The 18320-nt window shown below is 46.5% G+C and overlaps 1 protein-coding gene across 3 annotated transcripts in view; it reads right to left on the bottom strand.

Annotated features, from left to right (window-relative positions):
- Positions 1–18320, bottom strand: part of Tmco3 (transmembrane and coiled-coil domains 3) — a 36146-nt gene that overhangs the window by 12098 nt on the left and 5728 nt on the right. For 2 of the 3 annotated variants that reach the window (XM_010619913.3, XM_033760984.1), the window contains exons 2-8: positions 14590–14874; positions 13473–13988; positions 11558–11737; positions 10193–10384; positions 9111–9239; positions 6248–6340; positions 2097–2283 (exon numbers count right to left, since the gene is read on the bottom strand). In XM_010619913.3, the coding sequence (XP_010618215.1) occupies positions 2097–2283; positions 6248–6340; positions 9111–9239; positions 10193–10384; positions 11558–11737; positions 13473–13916 (1225 nt within the window). In that variant the 5' untranslated portion in view covers positions 13917–13988; positions 14590–14874. The remainder of the gene's footprint in view (positions 1–2096; positions 2284–6247; positions 6341–9110; positions 9240–10192; positions 10385–11557; positions 11738–13472; positions 13989–14589; positions 14875–18320) is intronic. The other variant, XM_010619914.3, reaches the window with a different exon arrangement.

Below are 18320 nucleotides of genomic sequence, written 5' to 3'. Positions count from 1 at the left end.
TATCTTTTGAGAGAATTATTCCAACACTTCTTGTACTTTTTATTATCTTTATAAACTGAAACACTTGTTTAAAATTATATTTTCTAACTATGCTGCAGATATATTACATTTTAACATTTTTAATTATAAATTTCGTGTCAAAGTCTATGTCCTCCCAGTGTGTCTGACCCCCTCCTAAACAACATTCATGAATGGTGACTCCTGCCTTGTTTTAGGGTGGCCTTTAAGAAAATATATGCTACAGTCTCCTTTCCTACCTGCACACAGTAGATTTACCCACTCTACAAATCTCTGAGCCTGCGGCACCTGTCCCGTCTGACCAGGGCTGTCCCAAGGTATGGGACCTTGGGGGCTGTCAGTGCTGTCTTCCCACCCCATTCTTCAGTGGAGCACACAGGAGCCAGCACCCCAGCATGTAGAGTATATAGCATATTTTTCTACCATCGTCTACCACCTCCCAAACACCCAGAGAAGCTGCCTTGCCCATCTGGTGTCCTTTTTCTGATGTGGCACACCAAGAGTAAGTTTAGCTTTGTTTTTCTCCTCAGTTTTGGAGATGTACTCTGAATGTAAAGACTAAGAGACTCCAGACACTTCTAAGCCTCTCCTCTCTTGTAGACTGAGCCACCCACACAAGTGGCACACAAATTTCCTCTGTGATCTTTTCCATTTGATGTCTGTTCTACACTCCTGTGTGAGCCAAGTAAGCAGAGGTAGAACCTTCATTTACACTGCCAGAGTTCCTAGCATGCTCACTCTGAAGTCTTTACCAAGCCTCTTCATGGGTAGGAAATTCATATTGTAGCTGTCGGGGTCTTTTTCTAAAGTCTTTACAGCGCTTCCTCATGAAAAGGGGAGCTAACATCATGAGGACTAAATCTGATGGCTGCTTTTCTAGTGGCTGATTTCCTCCCAGGTGTAGAGAGTCTGGGGTGAGGCAGATCCATTCAGAGTGGTTTCCATACTCCATTACTGTACCCGCTTCATCCCTGCTGTCTCCATCAGCTCCTGACCACGGGTCCCTGTGCAGTTCTCAAGAAGGTGGACAGGAAAGAGGTGATATCATGAACATCAGCCCAAAGGTGGCTGCTGTGATGGAGGCAACTGGTGCCAGAGATGGATGGTCAGCATCCACACCACAGTCCCAAAGCAGGCGGCAGTTTTCTGAACCTGTCAGGTAGTCAGTGAACTCAGTGTGGCTACTGTGGGCTCAGGGCTCTGATTCCTGGCCCAGAACTCAGAAGACCCAGGGCTGGCCCTGCACACAGCCAGGCAAAGGGCAGCCAAGGGGCCACCCATGCCGCTCTGGCTGTCTTTCCACATTTTCTTCGATTCCTGGGTACATGGGATATCAGTGTGAAGTTACCATGGCACCCTCACCTTATATTTTATAGACTTTCATAGAATAAAAGCAAAACAGTGAGAGCTTTCCTCACAGACAAGCATGTTGTAAAAGTGGGACCCTGCGAGACCTCACTCCCCTGACTGCTCCACAGTGGCAGTGCAGACACCAATCTCCTGTCCGTAGACTTTGTTTTTGTTTTTTGTTTTGGTTGTGCAACTCGGGACCTTGCACTTGTGGGACAGGCAGCGGAACCACTGAGCCAAATCCCCAGCCCCTCCTGTTCACAGACTTTGAACTGCCCACCCAGGCTGTGCGAGTTTCTTCTGTGATTTTCCCCTTCAATCGTCTTTTTGTCCACACTTAGGTGAAACCCTTCACAAGTGTCAGGCATGTCCACTCCTGGAATCTGCCAAGATTAAAACAGTGAACAGCGATGCTAACCTCTTCAGCCACCAATCCTGGCTAGCTTCTTTGAACCTTGGTCCAGCGTCTGTCAGGTCTAAAACTATACTTCATTTGGAAACGGGTAATGGCCATTTCTTTAGATCTGGTGAAGAAGTGGTGGCTTGCACATGCTGAGCTTCTAGGTACCCAGTCCTCTGCTAAGCACAGGCCTGAGAAGCCACGGACGCCTGGACAGCCCTGAGGGGAGAGGACTTGCAGTTTCTCCTCATTGGTTTGGACTGTGAACTCACAAGTGAATTCCACGTGAGCACGAACTACACATGCACTCAGAACACCCATCACCTACCTTCTTTATCTCCCCGGGCACTGCCCATAAGGAACCTGGACACCAGGGGTGTGCTCGATAAGGACAAACAAGTCGAAATGAAGACACTCTGGGTGGGTCTGATTCGTAGAAGGTGTCCCCACAACAGGCCAAAGGCAATCATGAGGACTGTCATGTAACACGGTCCTTGCAAGGATATTTTCCACACCTTAAAGAGAACACACGCGTTTATGCACATCCTGGGGACAGCAGCCATCCACAGTGCTCTCGCGTTTACCATGCCCTGTCCTCCAGGGAAGCAACTCTGGCCACACACCCAGCCGATCCTGACACGGTGACACTCATCCCAGGTGTGCACATGTATGCACACACACACATGTACAATCAGGGGCCGCCCTCCAGACCCCACAGTACATTTTTTTTGATTCCTTGGGACATGGGTTATCAGTGTGAAGTTACTATGGCACCTTCACCTTATATTTTATAGACTTTCATAGAGTAAAAGCGAAACAGTGAGAGCTTTCCTGCCCCTGTGTATCTTAAATCACCTGGAGATGACTTACAAGACCTAAAATAATGCAGAGGCTATGCAAATAGTTGCTATATGACCTTGCTTGGGGAATGACAAAAGAAAAGGTCTGTACATGTTCAGTAGAGGCACAATTTTTTTCTTGAAGTTTTTCAACCTGCAGTTGGCTGAACCTATGGTCGTAGAACCCACAGAGGTACAGGGCTGACTGAGGGTCATACATCTCTGTGTGTATGTAAATAAAAATCCTCAGGGAAAATCTTAGAGACTAGACTCCCTCACCCATCTTTTGCTGAAAATACTGAGACACACAGAGGTGGAGTAATTTGCACAAGGTCATAGGGACCCATGGAACAAGAGGCAAGTCCAAGCCTTGTGGCTCAACAGACAATTTTTATTAGGTGCTCAATATGCATGATTAAAACCACGATACTGATTCTGACATGGGCGATGTGTGTTAACTGGAAACTCAGCCTGCTCTTCCTGCATGCACATTCATTTTCCTCCCTGCTGCACACACTCAAAGCCAAGGTCCCTAAGCACGACTCCCAAGGGAGCTTCACACGCCCACCCTCCGGCCCCTCTCCCTAAGTGCTGGACAGTGAGGGGACAGAATTCTCCTCATCTCTGCTAATCGGGGACAAGGAGGCTCTTCCTATGCTGGCTGTGGGGAGACCTCACCTGGGCCTCCACAACACGGCCCACAGCCAGCCTGCCCAGCCAACCCAGGCTCAGAAAGTCATCACAGTTCCTTCCGGGTCACCAAACCCTAGCCCGAGACAGCTGAGGATCAAGGAAGCTTGTGGGGAGATGAGCCGAGTCCAGGTTCCACTCAGCATCCTCTGCCACACAACCCTCACTGACTACGCTGATGCCCTTTGCTACTTCCTGTGCTTGGGTTAGGGATAGAGACTGTGATGATGCTCTAAGCTAACTTGTGCTCCTTGCTTCCTACCATGACCATCAAGACTTGTGCTGGACTGCACTGCCTAGACTAACACGAGCCCCAACGTAGGAGTTTGCTCATCCTCAAGGCTGCCTAAGTGGCTCTGTACCCGAGCAGCATGGCATGAGGCCCTAAAGTCCCCACCTGAGTGGACCTTCTCTAAGCCCATCATCCAGTGCCCCTCCTCAGGCAGGAGGCCCTAGGGAAAAGACTCAGACCAGTCAGAAGCTTCTGGTCAGAGGGGGTTCTCAGCACCCATCAGAAATGAAGCCTGCAGACCCCTGGGGACCCCTGCCATAGGGCATAGGAAGCACTACCCACACACCCTGGGCTGCTGCACTACTCTTGTGGGTGCCTCGCATCAGTGGGTGTCTTCCCCTCTCTTGCCTGAGACGTGTCTTTTTGAAACCCGTGGAGGAGTCCTGTGTGCACTCAGCTACCACCAGGGCTATTTCACGCTGATCTAAAGCTTTGCCAGTTACTCACATCTCATAACAAAAAAAGCAAAAATGAAAAAAAAATATTTAATAAATGTTTGTTGGGCATCAACTTCGTATATTCTGAATCCATAGACATGAAAGAGCAGTAAGATGCTTCTTAGGTGTTAAGAATGGGATGGTCAGGTGCATAAAGGTCAGGGCTGCCCCTCAGCAGCTGCCCAAGCTCAAGAAAGACGCCAGCAGGCTCCTGCTAGATCTGAGGACCCTGTAAGGAGAGGGTGAGGAACACAGTCCAGCCACCAGCTCAGGGCCCAGTGAAGCCTCAAAGATGTCAGGGTCCCGGCACAGCATTCATTCCACTTGTGCACCACACACCACTAGCCAAGTGTAATCAGCACAGCGGTAACTCCTCCTTCCAAGCAGCCCCACTCAGATCAAGCGCAAAGACCCAGGCAGGGGTCTCAAACACAAAAAGGAAGAACAGCAGGACAGACAAAGGGCCACTGCTATACAGTGTCTGAAATTAGTATGTGAGCTTTGTGTGACATCATTGAATTATTTAGCTTTGAATACTACAGTAGAAAAATATAATTATGGAAGTTTAGAGCTAGAAGAAACATTAATCTCCCAAATTCCTACTATAGATCCTGTTGCTACTCCTGGCAAAACCAAAGCCTCCCCCTTCATTTGTTCTAAGCCACTCCTGGATGTAAATGCTGCTAATGAAACACACTGGGAAGCAAAGCCTCCCCTCCCTTTTCCTGGAGCCTGCCCGAGATGGGGTCTGTGCCGCTGGGTCCTGAGCTGCTGCGCAGAAGCAGACGCCCTAGGAGCCCACTCTAGCTACACCTACTCCCTTCCCTGCCCACAAGACTCCCAGAGAACTCACAGGAAGAACAAGCTGCTTTTCTTGAGGACCCGGGACAGTGATCAATTTCCTTAAGCTTTAAGTTCAGAAATTGATGTGTGGAAAGCACCAATAGAAACAAGAGAAGCTAGGGGAAGCACTGGAGTAATCTGGAATGCCCAGGAGGAAGCAGGCATTCCTGTGAAGTGGGTACAGAATGCCAAGCTGTGTGAACACATGGAGAACAGGGCTTTCCAGGGACGAAGAAGGTGGAAGAAGCTGAAGGTCCTAGAGATAGCTGGATGACCTAGGGCAACACACAGCAGAAACGTAGAAAGGAACTGTCAGAAACCACACTGTATATCTTGAAAGTAAACACAGCCTTTAAAAGTTGATTTTTCTTTATATAAAGAAGTATATACTAGTATAGAAAATTTAGAAAACACGGAAAAGAGAAAATGGTGTCACTGTGGTTACTTCCTGTTGCTTCCCATGCCATATGATTTTTTTTTTTTTTAGATGAGATCTCACTAGGTTGCCTGGGCTGGCCTCAAAAGTCACAATCCTTCAGTCTCAGCCCTCAGGCAGCTGGGATTACTGGTGTGCCACTATATCTGCCTTCATTTTCTTCCTCTTTAGGTTTAGTGCTTTAACACTCATTTTTTGTTGCTTTACAATTCTGATACTATATTAACGGCTATATAATATTCCAACAAGAAATTAACCACCAGAAATTCAGCTTTGCTCCAATCTTTCTTAAGCAAATTACAAAGAGAAGTCAAAATTCTTTTCATGGATAAAGCTCCAAACTCACACTTGGATCCCTCCTCTCATAGAGACCCAGGAGACCCACTGGTTCCTTTGTCAAAGATTAGATGGCCGAGTGTGTATAGCCTCTCCTGCACCTGCTGGGCTGCCTTCAAAGGTCTCCAGCCTACAGACACCTCCCCTACACAAGCAATAACACACTAACTGGTGCCAGGGAATCTGTCTTTACTCCAGCCTTTCTCTGATCACCCCACTGTTTATCACTATTTTCCTCATCTGTGAGGTATCTGCTGAAGTAGCACTAATTAATGCATGCCCATCTCTGGAATTGTGTACTACGGTAACACACTGAATATTCACTGTCAAGGACACTTCATCTTTAAACAGTTAAAATTCAAATATTACATCTCAGCTCTTGTCTAGAATTAGCCACATGGAAGTTAATTTCATTTGTTGAATTTTAACTTTTTCAAACCCTGTATTTTTCTTTACAAATTTATGTTTTAATAATACCACACTAAAATATCACAGTCTATCCTAAAAGTAATGTGATAGTTAAGTTGTCAATAAATGTTAGAAGTGAAGAAATTGAAACCCTTTGATGTGCAGTTTCTTAAGGGCAATAAAGGATTGAGGCCTTACCTTTCGCAGTTTTTCTGGGGAAAACTCTAAGCCAACAAGAAAAAGAGTAAAGAAGACTCCAAATTCTCCTAATGTCTCCACCTGTACAATAGACTGGAAAGCAAGAAAATAACAGCCAAGTCACTTTAGGCTGAACGTACTGCATGCACTCCACCAGATATACTTGCAAATTTAGTGGAGCATCCACCAAAACAGTGCTCTTTTAAAGAAATGAATCCTCTGAACTTCTATAACTGAGGTCATTTTGATTTCCTGCTTCCCCCTTTTTCTTGATTAGCCAGAGAAATATTTCTCATTTTGTTTTCTAAAAACCCCTTCAGTTCATCAACTTTCAAATTCATCACCACTTCTGTCTTCTGCTTTCTTCAGCCTTCTCTGGGACCAAGCTTGTGCCTGGCCATCCACAAGCTTCCTGCTGGGAGTTCAACCTGTCTGGCAGCTAAGTGTTCTCATGAGCACCAGGCTTGTGGCCATGCCCCACAAGTTCTGATATACTGGACTCTGTATTTGTTTTGATTCTTCATCTGCTACTTATTTTTAACATTATTATACTAGATAAGTAAACAGTACACAGAATTTTAAATCTCTATTATGCCTCCTAGCTGCATAGTTTCGTAAGTGCCTCCACTGTACAGGAGTTCCTGACTCCAGTGTGAGCAGAATTCCTGTGTTAGGATTCCCGTCGTGCTTTTATTTGTATCTAAGTTTTAACCTTACTGTTGTAGTCAGCAGGATTGAGGGAGGCAATACATTAAATACAGGACACATAACTTATAAGGTTATTTTACGATAATTACCCAAAGAGTCAAATGAAAAGTAGTGCAAGAGATTAAAGAGTCCCCATTCAGCTGAGGGCCTGGATCCCGGGAGTTTCCCACACAAGTCCAGCTAACGGCTTAGAGTCCAAGGCAGTGTCCTCCTCGAGTCCAGCCAGTGGTCCAGAGCCCACGGCAGTGTCTCATGCTTGTCTGTATTGAGGATCTGCACCTGGAAGTCCCAAAGGCCAGTGGTGGAAGCCAGAAAATCCTAAGACAAAGGATATGTGCCACCAGACTGTGGGATCCACATTGGAGCCAGGAAGCGATGCTCACGATGAAGATCAGAGCTCCACTGATGAGAACAGCAGACATTCCCAGCAACTATGGGGTCCTGAGCTCCTCCTCCGATGAGAACAGCCTCGTTCGCATCGGGAAAACCATCCAGGGCAAGCTTCTCCTAGAAAACCAACAGCCCCCATCTTCCCCTCCAGTTCTCTTTTTATGGCTATTGGTAACAATCTTCAGGTGGATCCTCCATGCCCAGACCACACTGATTCAGTTATCTGGATGTTACAAGTTGACCAATAGTCAATCCACTACACCTTACTTAACTGCTTTATTTTTATTGAATCTCCTGTTTATAGTATTTTTCTTGGGATACCATGTATAAGCCTCTACCTTTTAATAGGAGAGTTTATTCCACTTTTATTTACTGTTATGCCAGATGCTTGTTTGCTTTTATTTTTTGACATCTTCTCTCTCTTTTTTTTTTTTAGTAAACTTCTAGGGATTGAACTCAGGACCTTGCTCTTGCCAGGCAGACGCTATGCCACTGAGCTATAGCCCCAGCCCTCTTTTGACATCTTCTTATCTTTAGGCTTCCTTTCTGTTACTTTTTCTTTTATTTTTCTTTCCTTTTCTTATCAAACTGTGACTTATGACTTCAAAATAACATACTCAAGCCTGTGTTTCTCATTGTGGCAAATAAAAACCTGGCAAATTTCCTGTGGAGGAGATGAGTGTTTTGGTACAACTGTCTTTTCCAGGGACTCTCCTACCTACTCACATCCACCTTACCTTTCCACAGTGACTGCCTCCTGAGGTCAGGCTGCCTGCAGCACCCAGCTGTGCTGCTACCCACCATCCTACCCTCCCTCCTGCTGTGAGCAACCTCTCCAGCCAGACCTGTGTTTGCTTGTCACACTCTGATAAGGGTGGGAGAGCCAGAGAGGCTTTTCATAGTGCTCTGAACAACATGGCAAAGCCAGTGAGTGCAGAGGACAGCTCTGAAAAGAGCCCACTGTGCCCAGCTGAGTGCTGGTGGGCTCTCGCAAGGCTGTGGGACTGCATGTCAGTGATGTTCACTGCTCCCTGGAGGGCCCAAAGCTTCAGCCTGAGATGGCCAGATGGACTGGCTCTGGCCTGTCCAGTGCTTATCTGCTGTAAGATTGATCTTGTGTGGCCACCTCTTCAGACCCTTCTGCTGTGCTTCCATCTAGGGAAATCACTGAGTTCTTCCAACCTGACTCCAGGTTTGCTCTTCCTTGCCTGCCTCCCCTGCCACCACACTAGGTTCACTGGAGAGGATGGGAGACTGTGAGGTATGCTGTCTCACCCATCTCCTGCTCCCCCACACATCCTCTTCCCACCTGCCCATTTAGGTGTGTGCACAGCACCTCTGGCATCCCTTCCTTCCTCCCAGGTAGATCCATGTGTGCTGGGTACAGCAACCTGCTCCACAAGCAGCCATGGCAAAAGCAGTCTGGGCCTTGGCTGCCTCTCAAGACAGGAGCTTTGCCCTGGGTCGTGACCTCTTTAAAACATGCCAAGCCCAGCATTAGCTGCTTTCAGCATTTGAGGTTGGTGTGGCCACTGCAGCACCTGAACTTAAAGATATGGAATCTTTAAAACAAATGCAACTTAGAGAGAGGACAGGGCCTTTCCTCCAGCCAAACCACCCTCACTAAAAAACAAGACCCTCCAAGGGCATCTCTAAGCATGGAGAATGACACTGGTCTCTTCGCTGACACAAGCCAGAGCCTTCAGTGTCTGTGTGTGTCCTTTGCATCCTTCTAGACACCACAAGAATTAAATGTTGTTCTCACCTTGATGCTGTTCAGTCCCGACGGCCCCAGGAGCACACCACAGATGATGTACCCGAACATGGTGGGCAGTCCTATTGCTGTGCACAGCCAGCCACAAGGCAGGGACAGCATTCCTATGGTGACAATGTCCTGATGTGGGATAAACACATGAGAAACCCATCTCAGCTAGCAGCTGGGCGACAAGAAGAGCAGGACAAGACAGAGGGCCCAACATCATCTCTACAGATGAAAGAAAGACAGCAGGGCTGAGAGGAGTTCTGTTCGTCAGGGGTGTAGAGGCACTGAGAGGGAGTGGTGCGAACAGGGCGCCCACGGGCCTCAAAACAGCTCCTCAGCTCTGCTAACTCATCGTGAAGGGAGAGAAGAATGCGCTTCACAGAGAACACTACCAAAGGCAGGGCGCAGACTCCAGTCAAAACGAGACAGCACCACATTGTGGGCTCAGCCCCGAAGGGGCCCCCAACAGGGCGGACTGGGCCCTCTGTCTGGGCTCCTGTTCCCATACAAGGCTCCAGTGTTAGGGGTTCTGCGCAGACCTGGCCACGGACTGGAGCTGCCAGGCGTCCCCGAGAGCTGCAGCCCAGGCCCACCGACCGCACAGCAGTCACTGTTTCCTGGACCCGGCTCCTGGGGTCAGAGGTGTGGGACACTGGTGGCTGCTGGAGTCCTGCCTCACCCTCCATGTCTGAAGGAGGCCAGGTATGAGCACAAACTCCTCTACACCATAGAAGCTTTCTATTTTAGTAAAAATAGCTTTTGTTTTATTTTATTCCTTTTGAATAGAGGTCTTATAATGTTGCCTAGACTAGTCTCGAACTCCTGGTCTCCAGAAATCTTCCCGCCTCGGTGTCTTATGAAACTACAGATAATTGAAGCTTTAATCCCATCAGAATAATTCCAAATTCCAAATTCTCAAAAACAGAATGAAATTTCATTTAATGAAAAAAATTTAGAAAAAAATTAAGAAAAATTGTCTAAAGCCACGGCCCTGAGAGACACTGTCAGGCGGAAGGCCACTCACTCCGATGAGGCCCATCGGTCACGGCCCACCCGCTGGCCCTGGGAGGCTGTGCCAGGCTTGCCTTGATGAAGTGGGGGTCTGCACGCGGGATAGTGGCATCTCGGGGCTTGGTCAGGATGTACTGGTTGTTCTGTGAGTCGATCAGCATGCTGAGGCCCAGACCATCTTCAGCCTCCCGCTTTGTGATGTTCTGCTTTGAACTGGCCGCCTCCTCCTCCACCCGCAGAACTGCCTCGAAGTTGACACCTTTGACCTATGGAGTAGGCAGCACTGGGCAGCAGAACCCCACACTCAACCCCTTGTCTCAACAGAAGGGCAGGGGCAGGGGAGGCGGCAGAGAGTGACCTTTGTTCAGGGACACTGATGAGGTCGTTTCTCCAGGTGAAGGGTTTAAGGGTGGGAATGTTTAGGACTGCCACCACTGCCAACATCTGCTCACTCCATGTAGGCGAATACTTTCAAAATTTCATAGTTCTTAAAATACTTAGAAGAGATTCTATTCCCAGAATTAGTGCATTTTTAAATACCCTTCTCTTTACTCTTTTTATTCTCTTCCCCGTTTTTCCGTGCTCTCCCTCTGATCAGTGAAAAAGATGACCTATGCCTTTTTGTAGATCCATCCTAAGATCTATGGTCAGTTTACTTGCACCCATCCCAATTCTTTCTTAGGGTCCTAACACATGACAAGCGAGCAGCCCAAATCCTGCTTCTGATATAGCACTGTCTTCTGCAAAGCACTTACAGAATAGATTCTCTGATGGAGTTGCCAGGAATGGTGGCCCATGCCTGTAATCTCAGTACTCAGGAGGCTCAGGCAGGAGTATTGCTGCAAGTTCAAGCCCTGCCTGTGCTACACAGCAATACCATATTTCAAAAAAAACTTTTTCTTCTGTTTTAGCAGTACTAAGGATTTAACCTAGGGACTTAGGCACCTCAGTCCTTTTCTTAAAAATTCGGAGACAATGTCTCACTAAATTGTTCAGGTTGGGCCTGAATTTGCAATCCTCCTGCCTCAGCCTCTAAGAGGGGTGGGATTACAAGCATGTGCCAACAAGCATGGCTTGAAAAAAAATTAAGGATATTTTTTAAAAGGAGGGGGACAGGAATTTAGCTCAGTGGTTCTGCCACCTGCCTTGCAAGAGCAAAGTTCAGAGTTTGATCCCCAGTGCCAAAAAAAAAAAAAGGATAACTAGCTTACTTCTAGAGACCAGGTCATGTGATTTTCTGTGTGACACACAAGTGTCCCAGCTTGTTCCATTGTCAACCTCCTCTCTCTCTCTCTCCCTCTCTCTCTCTCTCTCTCTCTCCCTCACACACACACACACACACACACACACACATGCACGCACTCACACTCTCACCAGCTTTCAGGCACATCTCCACCAAAGCAGCTCAGCTGGCAGCAGGCTGTGAAGAAGGTTCTTACTGATTTGTTGTCATCAAAAGCATGCTCTTCTATCTCCTCCTCCAGCCTATCAGCAGCCTTCCTCACATCTTCAAGAATCTCATCTAGCATAGACAGACTCTTATTTTGATGCTGCATATTTTTAAGGGCTTCCACTTGGTGTTTCTCTGCAGCAAGAAGTTCCACATATTCAGTCTCTTCCTATGCATTTGTAAGAAACGAAGAGTGAGAGTCATTGAGATGTCATCCTTGGACCCACTCTGGCTCAGGTCTGACCAGCTCCACAGCTGCTTCTGAGTTCACGCACCCACCTCATGCAGGTGGACTTTAACTGCTGTCCTAGGTAACCACAATGTACAGGGCAAGTCACCTCACAACATTCAAGGGGATATCATCCTACAATGGGTCTCTCCTCCCTGCAGGTGGTCTGCTCACAGAACTGCCTGCTGAGTACCCCAAAACAGCTATGGCACATGGACACTGAGCTATTTTCTGAATTTCTAATCAGGATGCCATCAAAATCCCAGTGTGAGTGTGTGTGTGTGGGGGGGTCATTCCACAAACACATGTAAACATGTAGAACCAGAGTTATTTGAAAACTGATGGGTGGTGCTGGTAACAGAATTTAGTAAATGTATTTTATACAATTTTTTTTTGACACAGGGTCATTCTACGTAGTTCAGGCTGGCCTTGAACTCACTATGTAGTGCGTGCTGGCCTCAAACTCATAGCCATCCTCCCGAGTACTGGGGTTACAGGTGTGCACCACCACACCCAGCTACAATAATATTTAATCAATAACTTAACATTACAGTTTTTACTTACATCTGAAGGGGTAGGCCAGGCTGGGACAGGGTGGTAGCAGGCAGCACCCATAAACATGGCTACTTTGTGGCTGTCTCAGCCCCTCTACCAAAGTTGCCATGCCCATGCTGAGCATGTCAGGGCCCTGAGCAGGAGCCCGAAATCTGAAACTCCTGGAGATGCCACAAGTCATCTTTGCCTCTTTCCTAACAGAAGGGCCACAAATCTGCACTCTCCTAAGGATTCCGACTTAAAATCAAGGAATCACATTGTCTTGACTGTCCAGGAGCCTGTGAGACAGTGACACCAGTGCAAGTACACGGCCTTTTGTCCCTGAGGGCAGCTGCAGGGACAAAGGCAGGACAGCTGCATCAGGGATACCAGAAGCCTTGATTTAAATGTTCCATCCAGTGTCTCCTGGATTACCATGTCTTGGTAAAGGAAGTTTAATGTATCTATAGTCTCTACTTCCCAAGCCTTGTAATAATAGTGGGTTTTTTTATGAAGATGAAATGGTACTTTGTGTTTTAAGTGCTTGGCGTGGTGCCTGGCTTCTAACAGGTACCTAAAACAACTGCTTAAAAAATACAAACCCTACCTCATCAGATATAGCAATAGTTTCTTCTTATCATCTTAAATGTATATTTGATCAAAGTCCTGAATTTAAAGGTAAGCATTTGTTTAAAACTAATTTTAATGTTTTTTTTTCAGTATGTGGACATTGAAGACAGCCAAGCTTCACAATGAAAGGAATTCCTTGCAGGAAAGAAACAAATGTTAATCGTATTTACAAATACAGTTGAGCGCTGCTCAAGGACAGACACTTTGTGTTCTATGGACTGCATCTCATGGGTCAAGGTCCCATCATCCTTACATCAAAATCCCTCGGGACCGAGCAGCAAGGACATCACTGCATGAGATGACCTTCCTTGCCCCACCCAGCGTCTATGACCACAAGCCAAGCGGCAGGCATTGATTGCCCTGACAGAAAAGCACTGGGGATGGGTCCTCCTGTGCGTGGTGACAGCAGCCGCCATGCAGCAAATCAGGGTATCCTCGCCTCCTGTGGGACATGTGCCCTGACAGATCACACCCTCTGCAACGCTGCACTACCCCCAGCTTGGCAGCTCACCTTGATGGCGGCCTCCCGCAGGGCCTCCAGCCGCTGCTTGCTGCTCTCCTTCATGTTCACGACATCCTTGTAATCCCCCTGAAGGGCTCTCTGCAGCCCATAGATGGCCTGGAACACTGAGTTTTCACTTTCATTCAGCTCTTTCTGGAAGATTTCGAACATGTGCACCTGGAACAGCTTTTCCTCGTCCGACAGACCAGCGTCTCTTTCCACTGCTCGGATTGCATTTTTCAGTTTGTTCAGAACCACATTCTTCTGCCGCAGGAGCCCAGTGAGCTTCCGGCAGCTGTCCAGCACCCACTGCTTCCTGTGGGCAGCGGTGGCTCCCTTCCCACGGTGCAACTTGATCACATGCTTTGCCACCTCCTCATGCTCCGCAGCACTCACTAGCAGGTGAAGGACTGGGAGCAGCACCCAGAAGAGATTCTCCTCCAACACCCTCATGATCCAAGCAGAGCAGGCAAGGGAGGCCAAGGAAGGTCACAGACAGCCTGCATTTTAGATGTGTACTGTCCACTGAAAAACAAGTTTATTTTCACAATGACTCATCGCTACCAAGTTCAGAGTTAAAGTACTTATTACATCCAGAAAACTGTCACCTTATAGCAAAATCTTAACTACTTACTATTCCTACATTAAAATCAAACACCAATAGTTAAAGCACCTCCTCTTACAGTGCCTGGTATAAAGTAGAGGTTAATTACATCTGATTTTAGAGGCAAGTAAAAAAAGAAAACCTGGCTTCATATATTTACCACATGCAAGTTGGTCGAAACGCTGTGTTAAACTGATTAGCGTATATTTACCACACGCAAAAGGTTAAAGCCAGTCCTACTTACGAGGGTTCACACATCAAAGACCAGAAAATACCACCAGCTTCCCCATTGGCAGGGAGTGCAGTGACAGGAAGCAGGTCTTGCTCAGGAACATTCCAGAAAGGAAATCTCCCGGGATCCTGAGGGGCCTGCTCGGCCTCTCTGTTCACTCTACAGGATCATTTGCAGGGTGGTCAAATTTGCAAATTCAACCATTAAGTGCTAATAAGACATCAGGATAGGAAAAAAATTACAAAAATACAACCATACGTGGAACTATAGGACTTATTAAATGTTCAAACCTTTTCTATCATTGAAATCCAGACTCCTTCTTGCTTGCGCTGTAGGAAGATCTAAAGCAACACACAGCAATATCTCCCGGCACGTTCAGCACAGGCAAGAACCTGCTTTCTGAAACACGTTTTTTTGTGAGTGATGGCTCGCGGCGCAGGTAAGGGGCCAGCTGTGACCAGGGTGTCTCGATGACATTGGGCAGAGGGCAGGGCTGAACCCAGGCAAAAGCATGTTTAGGCAGCAGGTGGGAACAGCAGTCAGCAAAGGTCACTATGAAAGGACAATCTCAGAGGCTGGAAAACAGAAGAAAGGAAGAAGGAATAAAGGTGAGAATAAAGGTAAGCTCTAAAAAATATGCATGGAATCTGATAGCCAGGAAACCCCTGGCCACAAAGGATTATACCAAAAAACAAAACATTACTGTATAACACCTACACCCTCAACAGCAGCTGCCAATGGATGGACTGTCACATCAAGAAGGCCTACGCATCTCTACTCATTCATAGGAAAATGGATACATATGGAAGATATACTCCTAAGTGAAATAAATAAGGCACACATGTGTAAATACTGAATAGTTTCTCTGGTCTGAATAAACTGCAATGATACATAAGATCCTAATAAGATTACTGACAATGTGAAATGGGAAGAAAGGGGCTAAAGGTGTAGGGAAGGTGGGATGGGTAGGGGAGGGGTAATAAGGGGAAAGAAAAAAATGTGAGAATAAAGAAAAGATGGAAACAAAGTGTTTGTAGGCGGGGAGGGGAAGACGGGGTGAAGGGAGGGCAGGGACAAAAAATAAATAAATAAAAATTTTTTAAAAAGAAGGCCTACGCAGGGCCAGGGATTTAACCCAGTGGTGCTGCTACCTACCTCACAAGTTCAACGTCCTGAGTTTGACCCCAGTACCAAAAAAAAGAAGGCCTATGCAACGGTCACACACACTGTGTCTTCTCTCTCCAGAGACACTTCCTAATAGATATATAGGCATATTTACTTTCACTGCTAACCCCATTTCGAAGCTATTTAATCTGGTTTTCCAGGTGGAGTACATTATATACAGCAAAAGTAAGAGTGTAACACTTCTAGAGATCACATTCTGAACACACCAAGCTGGGACCAGTACCAGCCTTACAAAACCAAGCCTAAAATTTCAAAGCCTAGAGGCCAGGTTATATAACAAGGGTTATGTTGCTGTGTGTGCTTCAATAGAGCCTAAAATGACACTGTGGTAGACAACAGGAAAGTCACTGATGTCCAGGAATGACAACCAAAAGTCACCAAGAAATGATACACTACTTAAAGGGGGAGGTGTGCCAGGTATAGTGGCACATACCTGTAATCCCAGCATTCGGGAGGCTGAGGCAAGAGGATCACTATGAGTTTAAGTCCAGCCTGGACTACATAGCAAGACCCTGTCTAAAAAAAAAAAGTGTCAGACCAAGCACAATAGCTCACATCTGTAATCCTAGTTACTCAGGAGGCTGAAGCAGAAGACAGTAATTTCAAGGCTAGCTTGGACACCTTAGCAAGACCTTATCTCAATAAAATAAAAAGAAAAGAAAAAGAAAGACAGAATAGAAGAGAGTGTTGTGTTGGGTTTCAGTGCATTTTTAGTGGCTCAGCTCCAAAAGGGCTCGCTGACACCACATGGAGAATGTAAGCACTCCTCCTCAATCAGCACCTAGGGGTCAGGAAGATACACTGCTCCTGTCACTGTGTTGTTGATCAGGATTCACAAAAACTTCAGGTACACGAAACTACTTGAAAAACAAGCTCTCCGTCCCTACTGAGTAAATGCACTGATCTCTTTATTTTATTTTTTTGGTACCAGGGATCGAACTCAGGTCCTTGTGCTTGCGAGGCAGGCACTGGAACCAGAGCTAAATTCCTGGCCCTGCACTGATCTCTTAACTTAAGACCTAGTCAGCTGCTCAGTGCCTTTGCTTCTCTGGCAAAAGACTGCTCCTACCTCAGAAATGCACTTTCGCCAGGTGTGGTGGCACAGGCCTGTAATCCCTGTACTTCAGAGGCTGAGGCAGGAGGATCACTGTGAATTCGAGACCAGCCTGGGCTACATAGTGAGTTCTAGGTCAGTCTCAACTATGTAGTGAGATTCTGTCTCAAAAAAAAAAAAAAAAAAACAAAAAAAAACGCTTTCAATGTCTTCCAGAACCAGGATGGAATCAGAGATGTTCCTTGTGCTTCCCACTTTCCTACAAGAAAACTTTTGGAGAAAAGTGATTTTCACAGTTTCACACTTCAGAATAACCACTTGCGACACAGTTTGTGGTGTGATGACACCTCTCTACACTCACTTCTGGTTTCTTCCTCCATCTTCCTGGAATTAATGAATCCTTCTATGCCATACCTAAGGAACCTACTGATTTTTATGAGGAGACACTGATAGTTAAGGATTTCAGTGGTGGTTACACTGATATTTTCCACTGGAACATACTTAAAAACATGAACTTGGAATCATTTATACACCCTTAAAACATGAACCACTCCTTCACAAGCTCATTTCATTTTACCTTCAGACCTGCCCACAAAAGCCCTACTGCTGAGTCAAATGCAGTAAAATGAGTAAATATTTTCGCTTTGGTGGTATTTTGTTATTGTTACTGATAGTTACTAAGACAATGGATTCCTCTAAGCTACAATACTGACCCAAACAGCAGCAGGGACAGACCCCGGCTGAACACCAATTCCCCGGTCACACACCATGGGACTGACTCATAATCTCATTGACAACACAAGCTGGTTGTGGTGTGCAGTCTATAATCCCAGCAACTGGAAGGCTGAGGCAAGAGGATCACAAGTTCCAGCCCAGTGTGGGTAACTTAGTGGGGCTAGGAATGTAGGGCAGTGTGAAGGCCCTGGGTTCAATCCCCAGTACCCCGGTACCACATGCACGCGCACACACACACACACACACACACACACACACCCCGAGATGCAGCACAGTAGGGAAGGGGAGGAGGTGACTGTGAAGAGGAGGAGGGGCGATGCAGGAATGGACATACCCAGGATGCACTGGGGGAGGGCAGTGCTCACTCCCAGCCACCCAGGGCTCACACAGAGCTGGTAAAGTCCAAGCAGACCCACAGGTTCTCCCCGCGGCAACTTCCTGCTTCTAGTCCCAGCGGCAACTTCCTGCTTCTAGCCCAGACTTGCAAGGTGCTACCCCTGGAGAAAGTGGAGCAAATCACCTACTCCACCTGATTTCTCTAAAGCACTTCTCAAAATTGTACGTGACTCTATAACAGTCTTCACACACAATCTGTATAGAGGTAATGATCACCACTGATGGCTCCCAACATTTTTATATTTCACTTTCAGTATATACAGAGATCCGCTGCTACAAACTCCAGGCTAATTTTCATTTAGAGGAACAGCAAATCAACATGTGGTGCACAAGAATCACAACATTGACTTTTAAAGTGAGTATTTGATTAGGATTGTCATAAATGCCTTAAATCAGAATAAAAAGATGGGCTCACCATTAAATCTACTCCAAAAACAGCCCCAAAACTTCCAATACTTGTAGTTTAAAATCATTTTAAATCAAACCACATTACCCTTACTTTACTGCTCTATTGATTATATTATTTTATTAATTTAGAAATGATGCATAACATTTATTGCATAACAATCTCTAAGTCAGGTTCTCAAAGCAAAGTCACCAAGGTTAGAGACTCCTCCTGTTATAGCTTGTGTTCAGGTGTCCCCCCCAAAG

This window comes from Fukomys damarensis, unplaced genomic scaffold, assembly GCF_012274545.1.
Source record: "Fukomys damarensis isolate Sample0158 unplaced genomic scaffold, DMR_v1.0_HiC HiC_scaffold_6, whole genome shotgun sequence".
NCBI classification, from domain to species: domain Eukaryota; kingdom Metazoa; phylum Chordata; class Mammalia; order Rodentia; family Bathyergidae; genus Fukomys; species Fukomys damarensis.
This window is presented reverse-complemented; position numbering and strand designations above follow the sequence as displayed.